This window comes from Solea senegalensis, linkage group LG9 (genome assembly GCF_019176455.1).
Source record: "Solea senegalensis isolate Sse05_10M linkage group LG9, IFAPA_SoseM_1, whole genome shotgun sequence".
Classification (NCBI taxonomy): Eukaryota; Metazoa; Chordata; class Actinopteri; order Pleuronectiformes; family Soleidae; genus Solea; species Solea senegalensis.
The window spans coordinates 2,114,350-2,132,005 of record NC_058029.1 but is presented as its reverse complement, the minus strand read 5'-3'; the positions used below and the strand labels follow the sequence as shown (position 1 = coordinate 2,132,005).

Here is a 17,656-nt window from a genome sequence, read left to right as displayed (position 1 = left end):
GTTTGTCCAACATCATCTTCATTGTAATAAAAACATATCGTACATGTCTTATTTTTGAAATGTTGACATGAATCACAGCGTGGTCTGTGTTCAGGATCATCACAGGTTTATTAGAAGTGACTTTTTACACAATACAAATGAAAAATAAAATTAAAAATACACACGAGAGGGAGTTCATACATGTGAAGCCAAAGGTTTCCACTCTTCATCTGTTTACCACACAGTGACCACACAATCCAACTTGTCACTATTTTTATGTTTAAGTTAGTTTTTTTAAATGTTTATTTTTCCCAAAACAGCAGGGGGCGCTGCTGTTTAGTGAACATACAAAACAACCAAAACAAGTTATTACTTCAGCACATATACATGTATGTGTATATATATATATATATAGATATATATATATATACATACATATATACATATATACACACACACATACATATATGTATATATATATGAAGTAAAGTGAATTCTAACAATTAACTTAATGAGATTATAAATGTGGTCCATGGTTTGGTGGATTTCAGAGAAACAAGATTAAAGATTATAGTTAAGGGGAAAAACAAAAACTGAAGTTTTTTTTCGTTCTTAAAAAAACAATTAAAAATGGTCGGAGGTGTGTTCGTTTTTTATTGTTTTATTTATTCATTGTCCCGTTTTTCTGTTGTTGACACCATTTGTATAGTTTGGGGTAAACAGTTAACCAGATTCTTACTCTAACACACAACGACTTCACATCATTTATTCTTTTCTTTTGCACCCTGTAAACAAATGTCCTTTGATTGTGCGACAGTCAGATATGAATCATTTGTTTGTTTCACTGTTTTTGTCAATAAAACTTTACACGTCAGTCATTTAAAAGCAGCGAGGAGTGGGGGGGCAGGGACAGTATTCAGTTAAAAACAACAACAATAATAATAATAATAATAACATCAATAATAATATAATAATAATTAAAACAATAATATGAGTTTGGCATATTTGCTAAAATGGGATTATTTGACTCTGTTATTAAAGTAAACAACATTCTTTCATGATGAGTCCCGAGGCAGCAAGGGGGCGGGGCCTCCGTGGTGGCTGTTAGTATGCAGGCCCCGCCCCTTCCTCACATACCGAGTAATTACTCCCAACTACTCCATCTAGTGGTTGGGAGCAGGAGCACAGCTGTGCTGACAGTTCAGAGGAGGAAGAGAATGTCGTGTGTGTGCGTGTGTGTGCGTGTGTGTGTGTGTCCTGACCGGCAAACGTTGGCAAATGAAAAGTATCTGGCTCGTGTTGGTCCTCCCGACTCTCTCTAAAAGATCTTGCCTTTCTTTTTGTTCTTCTCCAGAGTCCTGTAGGAGGAGGAGGAGAAGAAAACACCATTTCAACTCTTTAGTTTATGAAATTACAAAACAATGGTGACAGAACACCTAAAAACAACCACAGTGAAGCGCAGAATAATAAATAAAAGAGAAAAGCTCACATGAGGCAGTAAAACATACAAAAAAACTCTAAAAGACATCAAATAAAAACCGAAATAAAATAACGTCAACCACACAAACACAGACACAGACGAAAGTGGGTGTGGCTTGTACCTGGAGGCCTCCATTCTCTGCTGCTCCTGGCGCTGCTGGACCTCCCAGTTTGCTCTCTCGTCCTCAAACACACGTCTCTTCTCCTCCAGCTCTTTGTGCTGAGCCTCCAGGTTCTTCTTCATCTGCTCGTGACGACGCTGCAGCTGCAGGGACACCACAGGGACAGAGGGGGCAGTGTTGCATCAGACATGACAGTCACAACACTTATGTCAATGAATACTTACTGATACCTAAATTAAAAACTCAAGTATCTACTGTCTCAAAAACAGTAGTCATACTTCTATAAAAACACTAAAATCTTATCTTTATCAAAAACTGATACAAAATATAGAAATACGCACGTGTTCACGGTGAGATTCAAACTAACTGTGTACACACAAACTGCTCTTATCTGAGATCTGGTTTTAGGTCTAACCACACACGTTCATACAAACATGAAGCGCTGAGAGGAAGGAAGGAGCTCAGTGTGTGTGTGTGTGTGTGTGTTTACCTCTGCTTCAGAGTCTCTGAGCTTCTGCACCTTTTCCTTGACTTTCATCTCAAACACCTGCTCCATCTCCATCTCCATCTTCTTCATCTTTGCCACGTGTTCTCGCCTCTCCTCCTCCATCTGAGCCAGAGGACTCCTGTGCGCGCGCACACACACACACACACACACACAGAAACGAAGTCATTTAAAATCATTTAAAAATCTTTCACACAAAATTTCAACCCCGAAGAAAAACAGACAGCTGGAGTTCAGGAGGAAGACTTAGGTCTGAAGGGTGAGGAACGCCAGGATCCAACAAGGCTGGATAAGCAACGAGGACCCAAACCATGAGAATCACGAGAATCATGAGAGAGAATCAAGTGTTAGCGTGGAAAAAAAATGTTAGTAAAGCTCAACAGGACAGTTTATCACAGTGGAAATGTGAAGAAAAAAAGCCATGCCAAGAATGTAAAGCTGCAGTCTGCAGGATTATTATATCGTAATAACATCGTATCATGGCTTAAATATCGTGATGATATCGTATCTTGAGTTAAATATCGTGATAATATCGTATCTTGAGTTAAATATCGTGATTATATTGTATCGTGATTATATTGTATCGTGACTTAAATATCGTGATGATATCGTAACTTGAGTTTAATATCGTGATTATATTGTATCGTGACGATATCGTATCGTGATTATATTGTATCGTGACTTAAATATCGATATCGTATCGTGATTATATTGTATCGCGACTTAAATATCGACGCGACTTAAATATCGTGATGATATCGTATCATGACTTACATATCGTGATTATATTGTATCATGACTTAAATATCGTGATAATATCGTATTGTGACTTAAATATTGTGACGATATTGTATCGTGACTTACATATCGTGATTATATTGTATTGTGACTTAAATATCGTGATAATATCATATCGTGACTTAAATATCGTGATTATATTGTATCGCGACTTAAACATTGTCATAATATCGTATCGTGATAATATCGTATTGTGGTGTCTCTGTCGTTTCCCACCTGGACTTAAAAACCTTGAAAAGTCTTGACTTTTCATGTTTGTGTTTTCACGGTTTGAAAAGTGCAAAAATTGAAAAGAGTTGTGTGCTTAAAACGCGATCTTTGAGTGGAAAAGTGCGCACACACCCTCTATTTTCTGCTGTACGTACGTTTGATAAATGACGTGTTTATAATCAGACATTAAACATTATTTTTTAGGTTTCTCTGCAGTTTATGGTCTGTGTTACTGGTCCAAAAAGAGGTTTTGGAGGTAAAGCTGTTAAAATTCACAGTTTTTCACCAGTGTTCCTGAAAAAACATGTAGCCCACACACGCACACACACACACACACAGAGAAGGAGGATGATGATGAAGAGGAAAACTTAAGAGGGAAGAGAGGAACAACCCAAACACAGCCAAGGAGGACGGGGGAAGAGATCTTAAATTGAAAAAAAATATGACCACTTACATTCCTTCCTTCAACTGTGTCAAGTCTAAAAAACCACACAACCACACACACACACACACACACACACACACACACAGACACACACACACACACACGGCATGCAATGATGAGGTCATGCACTAAAAATAAACACAGCCTATTAGTCTTGTTCTGTGACTCAAACTGCTCCAGGAGATCGGAAAAGATAACAACGTGAGTGAAAATGATGAACGTGTGAATGGTTAGCCGTGTGTTAGCATTAGCAGTGTGACGCAACATCAGAGCCATGATTTACATTTTTATTTCAGGAACGAGACAGAAACACGAGTGGACAGTATTAATCTCTAATCTTAACTGTGTTTCTGTGGTGTTGTGTTGGATTAGGACTTACTTGGTGCACAGTTGACCTTTGGCCCTGTTGTTGTCCACTCCATTGTAGGTGACGGCGGCCAGTTTCCTGCTGCGGTAGTTTTCATAGTGGACGTTGTTCGTCACGTCCTTCAGGTCCTGCATGTGAGTTCTGAAAGAAGAAAAAAACACAGAAAAATGAGGAATACACAACATCTGAGACGCCAGCATATACACACACAATGAGAAATGAGTGATTTTGTGTTACCTGATGAGCATGTCCCTGAGGATGGTGAAGTCACAGTGGTCACTGTTTTCAACTGGGAGGGAAAAAAACAACCACATGTTAGTCACAGAGAAGTCGCCCAGTTCAAACCTTTAAAAACAACAAGTCTTTTACTAAATGAGTGCATGCACACAGCGTTATGATAGACAGGTAAAGCTGCCAGAGAGAGGGGAAGGTTTGTTTTCCTATTTCCACCTTCTCCAAGGTCAAATTCAGGCAATTTTCAACCACTCTAAAGTTTATTTTTAATGTTTTTCAAGCACCCGGCAGCTGTGGTAAATTAATATGAATATACACATACTCAAAATGACTATTTTGCTCTTTCGATCGCATTAAAACAACCAAAATATGTATATGTATAACTGTCTCTCACACAGACACGTGTGGTTTTTAGTCTTTATTTATTCCTTATGAGCAAACTTCCGCCAATCAGTTATTTTTGGAACAGAAACACGGTCGAGTATTTCAAGTATTTTTAAGCACTTTATCCAAAATTCAAACCCTTTTCAAATCATGAAAACACAACAAAAAAAGTAACTCAGCAACAACTAAACATTTTTCTATCACAGTTTGAACGCCGCACATGGTGATGTCACACGGAGAAAAACCCACAGTTTGTTAGATCGTAGTGCCGTCACTTTTTATGCAGAATTTTTGACATCACTTTGAACTTGGGGAGGAGAACGCGGGGAGTTCAAATTCCAACCTTAAAAACCTGTTTGAGGTTAAAATTTACAGCCTTGAAGTACATCTGTCACATCTTAAGTTATTCCTGCGAGGCCCAGCGGGGGGTGCTGTGATCACAGCTTGGTAGTGAACAAATCTGCAGACTCGGCTTTTAGTGTACAGCTCTGGTGAAGCTACGTGAGACTACTGTGGCCAAGTCTTGCGAGATCTTGTGAACATTGATTTTTCGATTTTCGCAGCTCATGAAACATCATTGGTCTGACGTTCTCGTCGTTTCAGAGAGTGTTTGATTCCAGGTTTCAGGAAAATAATTTCTTATACCCTTTGGTTCCGTGTTTGATAAAATACACTCCTACCTTCTGCTACTCCCCACGGATACTGTCTCCCTCGGACTCTCTTCCCGTTGGCCTCGATGATGGTGTTGCTTCCTACGACAGCCAGTGGCAACTTGTCCTGGTAAAAAAACAACCATATATTGTTTTAAATTGATCCAAATTGTTGTTTGACGTGTGGATCCAGGAGACGACGTTACCTTGATCTTCTTCACCAGCCTGTTCTCCTCTTCGTCGTCCGTCTCGGGAAACTCGTAGATCTTGATTTTGTGTTCTTGGATTTCCCTCATGATCTAGTGAAGAACAGGAGGAGAAAACAGCGACTGAGTGAAAGACCCCAAAAATACACAGCTGATACACATCATTCTAGTCAATGTGTCTGTGTGTCGCAGCATTTCAATTCAGCACGAGTGGGAGCGGAAGTAAGAAAATAAAAGATCGCAAGTTGACACCACATCATATTTGACTGAACTACATCACAGAAAGAATCCTTGTAAGACCAGCGTGCTCCTGTTTCTTGCTCCTGTCGGAGGAGAAACAAGAAAACCTAGCCTAGCAGAATCTGCCGACAGGAAATAGCTCAAATACAATTAGAGCAACCTCAGTTTTGTGTTAAATCACAAAAAATCATTCCGGCTTTGATGTAGAATCCTTAAAAATGCATGAATTTGCTCTTGTCACGATTTATATCCACATTAACAGTGGAACAGAAAGTTAGGGAAACACTGTTGTAGCAGTGACCACAGTAGGAAAAGAAAACATAAATACATGTTTGTTTCTGCAGCTGTGGAATCACTGACCTGCTTCTTGAACTGTTGACATTCCTCTGGGGTGAGCGTGTCTGCTTTGGCGATCAGTGGGATGACATTGACTTTCTCATGCAACCGCTTCATGAACTCAATGTCCAGAGGTTTCAGTCTGTGGAGAGATAAAGTTAGTCATTAACACACTTCATTAACACAGTCATAGCATTACTCAGTTTCCATTACATTACATTACATTACATTACATGACATGTCATTTAGCAGACGCTTTTATCCAAAGTGACTTACAGTAAGTGCATTTAAACATTTGGGTACAAATAAGAGCTAGAAGTAAGTAAGAGCTTCAAGTGAGCCAAACTATGAAGTGCGAGTCATAAGTGAGATGTATAATCAAGTTTTTAGTTTTTTTTCTTGTCTCACTCCCACCGGAAGAAGACAAGAGGCCGTCTCCCAGTCCACACCAGAGCGCCTCATGTTGAGAAACAGTTGAATCAGAATCAGACTGTGATCTTGTTTGAGTTTGCTTTGAGTGATGTCTCTGAACCTCCCGCTACATGGGAATTGGGCTCAGGTTAGATTAGATTATAAAACTGAATCCTCCTTCTTCACTGTTGGCTTGTTTTTACTCTTGTTTAGAGACACTAGGTTTAGTGATGCTGTTCTCCCTGTAATCTTTGGTTTTCTTAAAGTAACCTGAGTTCATTTCAAGTGGAGTTTTATTTCTGTAGTTGATTAATATGTAACTTAGCTCTTTCTTTTGAGAATTTAACTTCAACTCCATTGTAAAATAAATTATTACATCTGACATCTTGGTTATTTATGTTGCTTCCCTTCAACTCATACTTCTGCTCCCTTCTTCTAATCCAACAATTGACCTACACGCCCAGAACATCACAAAAAACAGAATAGGAAGTAATAATGAATGACTGAACTCGTCATTGCAGGACTAAAAGGGGAGGTTCATTTGTTTGAGGTTTATTTGACCACCGTTCTTCCTCTGACAACAATAACAAACATAGTAAAAACCACACAGTGCAGAGAAGCAGCTGGAATCATTTTAACATTTAACCAAAATCATCTTCTCCCTCTCTCTGTCTGTCTGTCTGTCTGTCTGTCTCTCTCTCTCTCTCTCTCTCTGTGTATGACGATATAACAACTGCACGTCCTGTAAAACATCCCCGTGAATCAAACTCTGAGAGGAATGTGTGTGTGTTTGACACGCAGCCAACGAGCCTGGAGGTCGATACACGACAGAAACACGAGCAGCAGCAGCAGCAGCATCAGCAGCAGCAGCAGCAGCAGCAGCAGCAACAACAGAGCTCCTCTGTCTGAACAAAACCTCAACACAACAACTGGTAGTGATTATCTGACCAAGGAGCAACAAGGAAAGCAGTTACACTTTCAATCAGATTAGAAAACACTTAATGAGGATCCCATGAAACTCAATAACAACTAACAGATGATGTAATTGATGTTGTCCACACTCTTAGTTGGTTGAGTTATGACATTTGCTGACTGAGGAGGTAAAAAAGAACTCCGACAACGGCAAAACCTGACAAACCTTTATAATCACGTGAAGAGACGGCGTCCTAAACGACATGCTGAGAGTGAAACAGCAGAGGCGACAGCTAAGACCCAAACTAAGCCATTTAAAGCACAACTATGCAAGATTTTTAACAGCTTCAGAGTCAGTGTGATGTTCACCCTCTCATGAGAGTCATGATAATGGTATATGGTTTGTATTTATATACACACTACAGTTTTGCCATTCACCCATTCACTCACACTTACATATAGCGCATCTACGTGCAGCACATTTTCCATCACTCATCTTTCATACCCACTCACACGCTGCTGGCACAGCTGTCAGGAGGAACATGGGGTTAAGTGTCTTGCCCAAGGACACATCGGCATCGCTCCACCGCTGAACTACCGTCGTCAGTAATCATGTACACTCTGACTCGGTTGTTGTCTGATCGTCTGTCTTAGTCAGACCTTTCGCTTGAGTTCGATTAAACTGTGCATGTAAACGTACCAAGGGATTTTTTTTGCTGTAATCTTTATGAAACTTTATAAAAAATATAACGAGTTTAGCCACAGATTGTCAACAACCACCTTTTAGGATTTGAGTGAGTGACGCTTTCATGAGTCTCTGTCGTCAAACAGCTGAACACTCACACAGTGTCTCAGTGTCGGCGCTGACTGTGCTGCTGTGTCAGCTGGTGTTATGAGGAGACAACATATGCTGCACATCCTCAAGCTGATACAAACACAATGTCTCATAAGAGGAATTTGACGGTATTATTGGTTGAATATCTTAATGTCTAGCACATGAGAGTAGTGAAATGAATGCAGGGTTCACAATGAATTAATTCAAAGCCCGCTGCAAATCATCACTTCTGTGGGATCTACAATTCGTTGAGCTTGAAGAAGTAGCTTCAAGATGCATTCAAGAAACCTTGTAAATTTGAACACTTGACTAATGGTGTGACTAAAATACAAGTAAAACTAGATGGTATTTTAGTCATAGGATTCAGGGGTTGGCCAAAACGACCCGTACATAGGTTTCAGTTGGTAAAAATATATCATTCTTTGTTTTTTAAGGTCATGAGTCGAGACTCTGGGGCAAACTCTCACATTATCATAATTCTAAAAGCCATACTGGACGGGCATTTAAATGAGTTACTGAGTGAATATCAGCAAAAGCTTCTTTCATAGCAGGAAATAACAGCTTGAAGCCTCATTTTTCAATTTTCACGACTCCCACACATTATTCTGCTCTGTAAACATGTGAGCTGTCAGCTGACTGCAGACGCTCTGGAAGCTTCTGAATAAAAGAATAAAACATTCCACACTGTCGTTTCCTTCTTGAAACATTTGGCAAACGACATCATCTGCTGAGCCTTTTACAACCATCTCTGTCTTTATGTCTCCCTCCCTAGATTTGTTTTTTCTTTTGCAGTTGGGGGGGGGTGGACTCCAGTCCAGATCTGGACCCATTCCCATCAATCACTGATATAAACGGTCACATTTTGAGAGATTATTTGTGTTTTATCTGCAGGTTTTCCTGTTTTTACGGCACTGGACATCCAGGACATGCAGACTAGTTACATGTGCTGTAACATGTAAAACTTTTTCTGCTTCGTTTTCAAAGTAAAAGCACTTCCCGTTCCCTTTTATTGTGAAATATTTGCAGGAGCGACAGAGTCCTGGTATTTCTCTGATTACAGAGTAGTATTTACTATTTACATGTATATTATGTCAGAAGAAGAAGAGGATTAAGATGAAGAGTCATAAAGAGAAGATTAAAAAGAAGATTAAGAAGAAGAAGACTCAGAAGCAGTGAGAAAAGTCAGATGATAAAGAAAGAAGAGTTGGTAGAACAAATAGAACAAAAGAGTTGAAAGGAGTCAGGAGAAGAACATTTAGAAGAAGAGTGAGAAGAGCCAGAAAAAGAAAATCAGGAATAAGAAGAGTCAGAGAAGTCAGAAGAAGAAGAATATTATGAAGAATCAGACCAAAGAGTCAGAAGAACCAGAAGATGATAAAGAAGAAGAGGAATTTAAAGAACTTCTGTGAAGGTCATCTTCAGAAGTTAGTTGTGGTCATCTGGACACGCTTGAGTAAATATGAATTATAACATCCACACAAACATCACGCTGAGGGTCCTGCAGCTCTGAAACTCTTAAGGAAGGAAGTTAATGTCTCGTGACATGTCTTCACTGGATCTCTCAGACAGCACTAGGATCTGAACCAGCAACCTTCCACTGCAGTGAATCCACGTCTGACCTCTGAGACCTCCCTTCTGACACTATTCTCGCTCATTTCCTGCCTCTGTTCACTCTTCCTCTGACAACCTTTACTCGAGCCTGCCGTAAACCTCGCTGCTCTCCAGCTGCTTTCAGAACAACACTCACCCGTGTCCTGAGGGGGCGATGAAGTACAGGCAGCAGTGGATTCGGCTGTCGGGCATCTGTCGTCGGTTCACCCGTGATTCTGAGTTCAGGTAATCTTCAAACTTGCTGTCTATGTGGTCGATGATTGGCTGCCAGCTGCAAACGACACAATCACAACTTTCTTCACAAAGAACAGAAACCAGGAGAAGTGACTGGTACACAGCAGACGTGGTTGTTAGGTAGATTAGGGCCGTCAATTCTTACAAGAATTCATTTTGACAACAAACAACAGCAGAAATTACTGGGACAACTCAACACATCCACAATAACAAACATTACATCACATCAGGTTCTCTGTTCTCATGAGTGTGACTTTATCGGTAAGAACTTCCTGTCTACAGTTTTGGACAGATCAGTCTGATGTTTTTGTGATGGGTCAGTATGATTCTATAATGTCACAAAAATAATCATAGAAACTCCTGTCTCTTATAGTCAGCAAATCTGTCATCACAACGCTGCCACAAGTCATCGGATATGAACAAAATGTGGAACGTGAATGCAGTCAGACGTGTAAATATCTCAGCGACATCTTCAGATGTTTGTGTAAGACGGTAAAGTTCTATACAGATCCAGGTCTGTGCTCTCTGAGTGATCATGTGTTTACGCCGCACCTCGTTCCCGGCTCCATGGACTTTCTGCTTCCTGTACGACTTTAAATGAACAACAGACGCTGTCGTCCAGATGGAAGCATTTAAAATGAAGGGAGAGAGAGTGTGTGAGGGAGAGAGGGTGTGTGAGGGAGAGAGGGAGTGTGAGAGGGAGAGAGTGTGTGTGAGAGAGGGAGAGAGAGAAAAGCCTCTTGTCATTAATAAAGAGAAGAATCAGAGCTGCAGTTGTGGTGATTCTTACCAGTTGCTGTTGTCGACAGCGTCTCCAAACCCTGGGGTGTCGACTATCGTGAGCAGCAGCTGGACGCCGCCTTCCTTTACTAAAACCTTGGCCTGCTCCACCTGAGGGCGGGACAGAGGAGAGAGGACGTGTCGCTGTGAGACCAAAGCCTCTGATTCATAACAACAGCACGTGACGGAAAAATCATTATCTCTGTGAACTGACAGCAGCGTGTGGCGACACGTCCACTCACACGCCAGCGTTTAGCTTCAATATGCAGGTAAACCAGAACAAGCCCAGGTGTCTGGAGAGAAGCATGACGTCAGACGCCAGGACGCAGGCGCGAGTGAGACAGGTCGTCAGACAGATGGTGAGACAGGTCGTCAGACAGATGGTGAGACAGGTGTGAGACAGATCATCAGGCAGATGGTGAGACAGAGACAGATGGTGAGACAGGTCGACAGATGCAGGTCCAGACAGATGGTGAGACAGGACCAGACAGATGTCAGATTGTGAGACAGGTCGTCAGACAGATGGTGAGAGAGGTCGTCAGACAGATGGTGAGACAGGTCGTCAGACAGATGGTGAGACAGGTCGTCAGACAGATGGTGAGACAGGTCGTCAGACAGATGGTGAGACAGGTCGTCAGATTTTCCTCTCTTAAAATAAGAGGGGAAAAAAATCAGCAGCACTGATCAGGGAATCGTTGCATCTACAGCAGGGTTACAGCTCCAGATTGTTTTCATAATCTGATTAATCTGTTGATTGTTTTCTGGATTGATTGATGACTATTTTGGTCCAGAAAATGTAGCGTTTCTCTTGTTTTTGTCCACAATTTCTTTGTTTTATGGAGCAAAGAAACCAGAAAATATTCACCGACTCCTGATGTCCTGAAACCCACCTGCACAGTCTTTTTGATTCGATGTGAAGGTCCAGGATATTCTGCAGAGTACAGGTCTGTGAGGAACAGAGAGTTGATCAACGTGGACTTACCCAGCCCTGATTCACCTGAAACACACAGAGAAAATACAGTTTGTTTGTATGTTTATGCACAAATCAAACAAAATTAGCATAAAGAGGCTGAAGCACCGAGTGAAAATCTACAGCAAGTTTCCTTCATTTGCATTTGAGCGAAACAAAGTCTCGTGTTGACCATCAAAGGTCAAATGTGTGTGTGTTGGGTGGACGAGACTTGACATTAAGTCCAGGACATTAATCCATTTAGGCAACGGTTAAAAAAGCTCAAAAGAAGCAACAACACGGACAATTTGTGCCATTGTGAGCCTGGTTTCCAAGTTTCCAGTGAAAAGGATCATTAGTGGAAATGAGCACTGGCACAGCCTGTGGTGGCTCACGGCCACCAGTCAATATTTAGCTGAACAGAGAGGAGTGAGGAGCTTGTGCTGGGATGTTTATTTGTTTATCTGGTGAAAAAATATCTCTCTGATTGAAAAATGTGATACTAAACACTAAGGATGCAAGATGTTGGACATTTACCCGATATAGAAAGAGCTTGGGACGATAATCAGTACAGACTCTGTTATTTATACTTTTTCCATGCGCCAAACAGCAGAGATCATTGTACAATGGAGAATAAAGTCGTAATATTCTGAGAATACTTCTGAGTAAAGCAAAATCTCAGAGGATCAGATGCAACCTGTGTCAGGATGAGGAGCGCGGAGCTTGCACCAGGACTGTGAAGAGACTGTGAAAGAAGCGGAGTCTGTTTGGAAGAAGGATTCACACAAATATAACATATATTGACTCTTACAGAGACCTCATGATACGATTCTGATTCCAATACTTCGGTTGGATTAAAAATCTATTTCTGATTCAAAATGGACTCTGCTGCTAATGTGAGGGTCTGATCTGCTGGTGCTGTGTGCAGCATGAAATCAGAGAGTATACAAGATCAGGAGGCTTTTATATTTGGGAAAAAGGCAACGTAAACACGAGCCAACCCAAGAAAATCATTTACTTTTGAAAGTGAAGCTGTTTACAAATGAAACAGACTCTGCCAATCAAAGCTGAAGCAACGTCATTCTTGGAATCGATTTAGAATCTTTGACGATAAGAATCACAATTTTGTTGAGACCCATTTCTAGGACAAAATGTTTTCACTCTTTCCTCCACAGTTGTCACATGTTTCTCAGACAGGATTTCCTATCATATATATAATAATAATGTGTAAAGAGGAGAAAGTCAATATGGAAAAACTGCTGCTGTGGTTCTGGACAGACGTGTCAGTCACTGGTTTGGTCTTCCTCCATCTGTCATGCACACGCATGCGCACACGTGTCGCACAGCGGGAACATGTGGACTCACAGCTCGTCGCTGAGTATCGTGTGTGTGTTATTTACATCATTCATTTTCTCGATGAATCCAGCTATTGTTTGGTCCACTGTCGGATCAGTGTTTCCAAGACTTCAAAAGAGAAGTTCCTATTTTGTCCACAAACACAAAACGATTCAGCTTTAATGAATTCTTTGTTCTAAGCAGCAAAGAAACCAGGAAATATTCATGTTTAAGAAGCTGAGAATTCCACAGAGAAGCTGGATTTAATGGTTAAAATAAAATTTAAAACTTCACAGTCTGTACCAGGCTGTAAAGAAGAGTGTCTGCTGTAAGACTCAACAACGAGAGATACACACGACAGGAAATGGTTTTGACCCGGAGAGACATTTTTCCCTCCAAACACAGACCAATCAACCATGGAGGAAGTTGGCTCAGAGTCAAGCGCCACATCCAAGCAAGTTTCAAACAATGTCTGCTCCTCTGATTCGCTGTGTTTCTGTTTCTCCTGCGAGACAAACTTCCAGACACCCCAACATCCAACGTTTGTTCATTTCCAGTTAGAGCAAAAAAACCCACACCGGTCCACTCCTCTCTGACTCAGCAGTAAAGAATATTGTACACTTCCACAGTCACAAAATAAGAGATCAAACACAGCAGCGCAGAGCAGAGCAGAGCAGCGTGTGACTCTTACCCACGACCATCAGCGTGAACTCAAAGCCCCTCTTCACAGACTTCCTGTACACTTGGTTGGGGAGGCTTGCAAAGCCCACGTATCCTTCCAGATTCTTTTGTTGCTGTAGTAACAAAAAACATGAAAATAAGAGAAAGAGAGGATTAGAAACATCACGTTGCAACCAAACACAGCTAAAAATAGAGCAGTGTTTAACACACTTCGCTCACGGTCTCCAAACCACATCTAAACCTCATCGTTATAGTCCAGAGAATTTTCCCACATAGTTCAACACCTTCACGTGTGTGTGTGTGTGTGTGTGTGTGAGTGTGTGAGTGTGAGTAAAGCCACATTTAAATCTCTTCTTTTTTTCAAATTCCATTTTATTTTTTCTTCAATTATGCTTTTTTTTTATCAGCAAAATAGTAAAATAGTCAACTTCCTGTTGAGTTGAGGCCATGGTTACGTGGACTTTTCTGTTTGTCTTGGTCTATAACATATTCCCATCAAGTTTCATCAAATTCGGGGGGCGCTATAGAGCCCTTGAGCAACGCACGGGTCAGGGAACTATGCCAGTGTCGCATTTTTGCCAGACCCGACTTTCATACAAAGTTTTTATGCTCGTTAACCTCTTCAAAATCAGTCTGTTTGATTATGGACTGTCTGAGGTATCAAAGAAATTTTTTTGGTGGGTTTTTCTTAGTTTTTCTTTTCCCTATGTGTTTACTGTAACTGCTGTATCTGTTCATTTATAGATTTATACAGGTTTAAATGATCAAACAGCATTCGTATGAAGGCAAAACCCGAGTGTACTCAATTCATTTGTTGCACTTGTTTTTAGGGCTGAAACAATTCATCAATTATCTCATTTTTACTAAATTCGATCAATCGAATCCGATTGTGTTTCTGTGATTTTTCTGCTCATTAAATGTGAATGTTTTCTGGTTTCTTTGCTGCACAAACAAAGAAATCATTAAAAACTGAATCATTTTGGTTTCAGGACGAAAACAAGACATTCGAGAACGTCATTGTTTCCAGGTTTGAGAAAACACGAAAGATAATAGTGTTTTCACACATTTTCTGAACCAAACTATTCCCTGATTAATCGATGATGATGAAAACAACCTTTCGTTGCAATCCTACTTGTGTTACATCAGTTTTAATGATTGATTTTGCAACTACAATTTAAATTTGTTACATTTTTGTTTCTTAACTTATTTTCACACAAAAAAGAAGAAAAGAAAGGTGTTCATTTGACTTTAATGGATTCTGTTAACAAACAAATCATACATTTAAGTATAAAAGATGATTTATATTGAATGACTGTTTAAACTGAACTGTGTCGGATGGATAAACGCATGGTGACAGTAAAGTTTTTGACTGTATTGAGGCTTGTGAATAAAACGTGATGATGCAGCACTGTAACGCTGAACGTGACAAAGAGAGAAAAACACTTTCATACTTACAGCTGTTTTGCGCAGATCAATGCGATGCATTTCCAGAAGCACAGGAATAGTTTCCAGGGTCAAAGAAAGTGAACGAGGGGAGAAAAACAAGAGAAGACGACAGAGAGTCAATGTCAGGAGATCACATAAGAAGCTTGTTTCCCAAGCTGTGGCGCCTGAGGCCAGAGGATTCATGATCTTCACCACTGTCACACACACACACGTTGGCCAGTGAGATGCATAATTTTCCTCTCCACTTGCTCCTTTAAGGTCAGAAGCACCATAAAGTAAAAACCCATTCATCCGGACAGCTTTTTCTTTTGGCCTGTGGCGAGGAGACGATTTGAGGAGCGTCTTCTTCTTCTTCTGCCGACCAACAGCAGCCTAAGTGTCTTCTGTGTGACACTGTGACGTTTAAACTCAGCGTCCTACAACCTGAGCAACAAAGTTAGGACTATGTTCACATGACTACGGCCTTCACTTGTAATTAACAGTGCAGATCTTTGGACTGTTAATTACAAGGTTTGGGAAACACTTTTCTATGTTTTCTGACATTTTATGAATCAAACACAGACTCGTTAATTGAGGACATTATCGGCAGATTAACGGGGGTTATGAAAATAATCAAGTCTGAACAAAGCCTGTGATTGAATCGGATTTGCCTGCAGGACGTGCAGTTTAAACTCAGCCCTACAGCTTTAGTTCATGAATCAATGTTTGTAAATCACCTCACAAGCAAAGTGAGGACAGAAAAATGTTAAAAAGTTTCCTTTCTGGTAATGTCTGACATCTCTGTTACAGGAAGTGGTGGAAGGTGAAGGAATACGGCAGCTGTTGTTTTAAAGAAAAATGCTCTCATCAAAACTCTTGGAGGTCAATGTGTGAAGATAATGAACTTCAAAAAAGAACAAAATGTGAGTTGCAAGATCAAGTATAATCCAGACAGATTAAATCTCCTCTTCATAGCAGCACCTCACCAACTGTAAGAGAACTTCCTGCTTTGTTTCTTTTTCGACTGTCTGATCTAGATGTTCCAATAACTGCACTTTAATCACATTATTGATCACACACACAGGCCGCTGTGATCCCTGCTGCACAGTTACAATGACAATTCACCCTGTTTAAATAAAGACTTTGGAACAATCTGCACTGGCTCTTTTCTACTGTACCTAATAACACATAACTGAAAAAAAAAGGGGTGAGCGATCTTATATAAATATGTAATTAATTATTCTCATTTTCATTGAAAACCATGTATGAGTGTGCAGATCTGTGTGAAACAATGTGTGTATGGTATTTTGACTCACATTTAGGATTAAGCGTCTCTTGTGATTAGAAAATTGCAGGAGGCCATATTGCGATATCAATAATATTTCAACATCAATTGCTCAGCCCGACTCCACAAGTATATTTCATAAACTCTAAATACTAATGTACTTGGGCTTCAATTAGAAATGCATAATTTGCAATAATTAGTCAATTGAAAGTGGCAGATGTCGCTTGCCTGCCTCTACTCTGACATATGACATATATACTGACATTTTTTAATTGAAAACCAAGAAATTACTTTTTGAAATGGCTATAAATCACCAAGTCCTGGATTGAGTGGAAAGAAGCAAACTCCCCCTTGTGGCACTTCAACATAAATCACCAGGACAGTATGATGGCGAGATAAACAGCATTTTCCAGTCACCCAAGTGAAATATTACCAATTTTCATTATTTACAATAATCCTGACAATGAAAATTCACCACAATCAAACTCACCGTGGCTCATTTTAATCACGACGCTCGATAACATCGCATATTATACTCCTATCTCACAATTAACTATGTCAAAATATTACAAGACAACGAGAAAAGGTCATTTACAAGTAATTACATCCACATACATTTGCATCAACGGGAGCATTTTTAATCCAACGTACGACATTAAAATGAGCTCAAATCAAAGCTTTCTCAAGACACTCGAGTGTTAGCCTCAAAGTCACAACCGGGGGTTGTTAACGCGGTCCGTGATGATAGATCGTAACACGCACAGTTATAATTAAATGTTATATTAAATATGAAAGAGCTAAAGGCAGGAAATGACACTGTGGTTCGGTTACACAGCCTGCTAGCGAAGCCGAGGCTTACAGCTAGCCAGCCAGCTAGGCTAGGCTAGGCTAGCAGCCCATCCAACCGGAGGCGGACGACAGGGCGTTGGTTGCTCAGACAACAGCACAAGCTCCAACAGCGGCAAAGCCGTTCGCCGCAAAGTGCCAATCTAACGTCAGCCAAACAAGCAGAGCTGCGGGGGAAAACAGCGCGGTTTTCAGGAGAAGAAGTCGTGACAGAAGCAAACGACAGCGGTTCTCACCCATAACGTAGACGCTCCCTGTCGCCGCCGCTGCCTCTCAAATACCGATCATTCACGAGCCGACATTCCGCTTTCTGTCACTCGAGCTGCGCACGACGATGCGCGCAGCGCCGCCCCCGCGCGACGGGCGCTACGAGGAAAGACTTTCGTAAAAGTGTAAG

The 17,656-nt window shown here is 40.7% G+C and overlaps 1 protein-coding gene across 3 annotated transcripts; it reads right to left on the bottom strand.

The window, feature by feature from the left end:
- Positions 1 to 89: 89 nt before the first annotated feature.
- sept7b (septin 7b) lies at positions 90 to 17,603 on the bottom strand. 3 transcript variants are annotated; one of them, XM_044034611.1, is made up of 14 exons: positions 17,496 to 17,603; positions 17,273 to 17,274; positions 13,714 to 13,816; positions 11,629 to 11,735; positions 10,749 to 10,849; positions 9,861 to 9,995; positions 5,980 to 6,097; positions 5,380 to 5,472; positions 5,204 to 5,300; positions 4,143 to 4,194; positions 3,918 to 4,046; positions 2,071 to 2,206; positions 1,581 to 1,723; positions 90 to 1,337 (listed from the first exon to the last, which is right to left on the bottom strand). In XM_044034611.1, the coding sequence occupies exons 1-14, from the start codon at positions 17,497 to 17,499 to the stop codon at positions 1,298 to 1,300; spliced, it is 1,260 nt and encodes a 419-aa protein (XP_043890546.1). In that variant the 5' UTR covers positions 17,500 to 17,603; the 3' UTR covers positions 90 to 1,297. The 3 variants fall into 3 exon arrangements, with proteins under 3 accessions (XP_043890546.1, XP_043890544.1, XP_043890545.1); XM_044034609.1 differs by lacking the exons at positions 17,273 to 17,274; positions 17,496 to 17,603 and adding an exon at positions 15,159 to 15,335; XM_044034610.1 differs by lacking the exons at positions 90 to 1,337; positions 1,581 to 1,723; positions 2,071 to 2,206; positions 17,273 to 17,274; positions 17,496 to 17,603 and adding exons at positions 2,974 to 3,572; positions 15,159 to 16,310.
- Between the last annotated feature and the right edge of the window lie 53 nt (positions 17,604 to 17,656).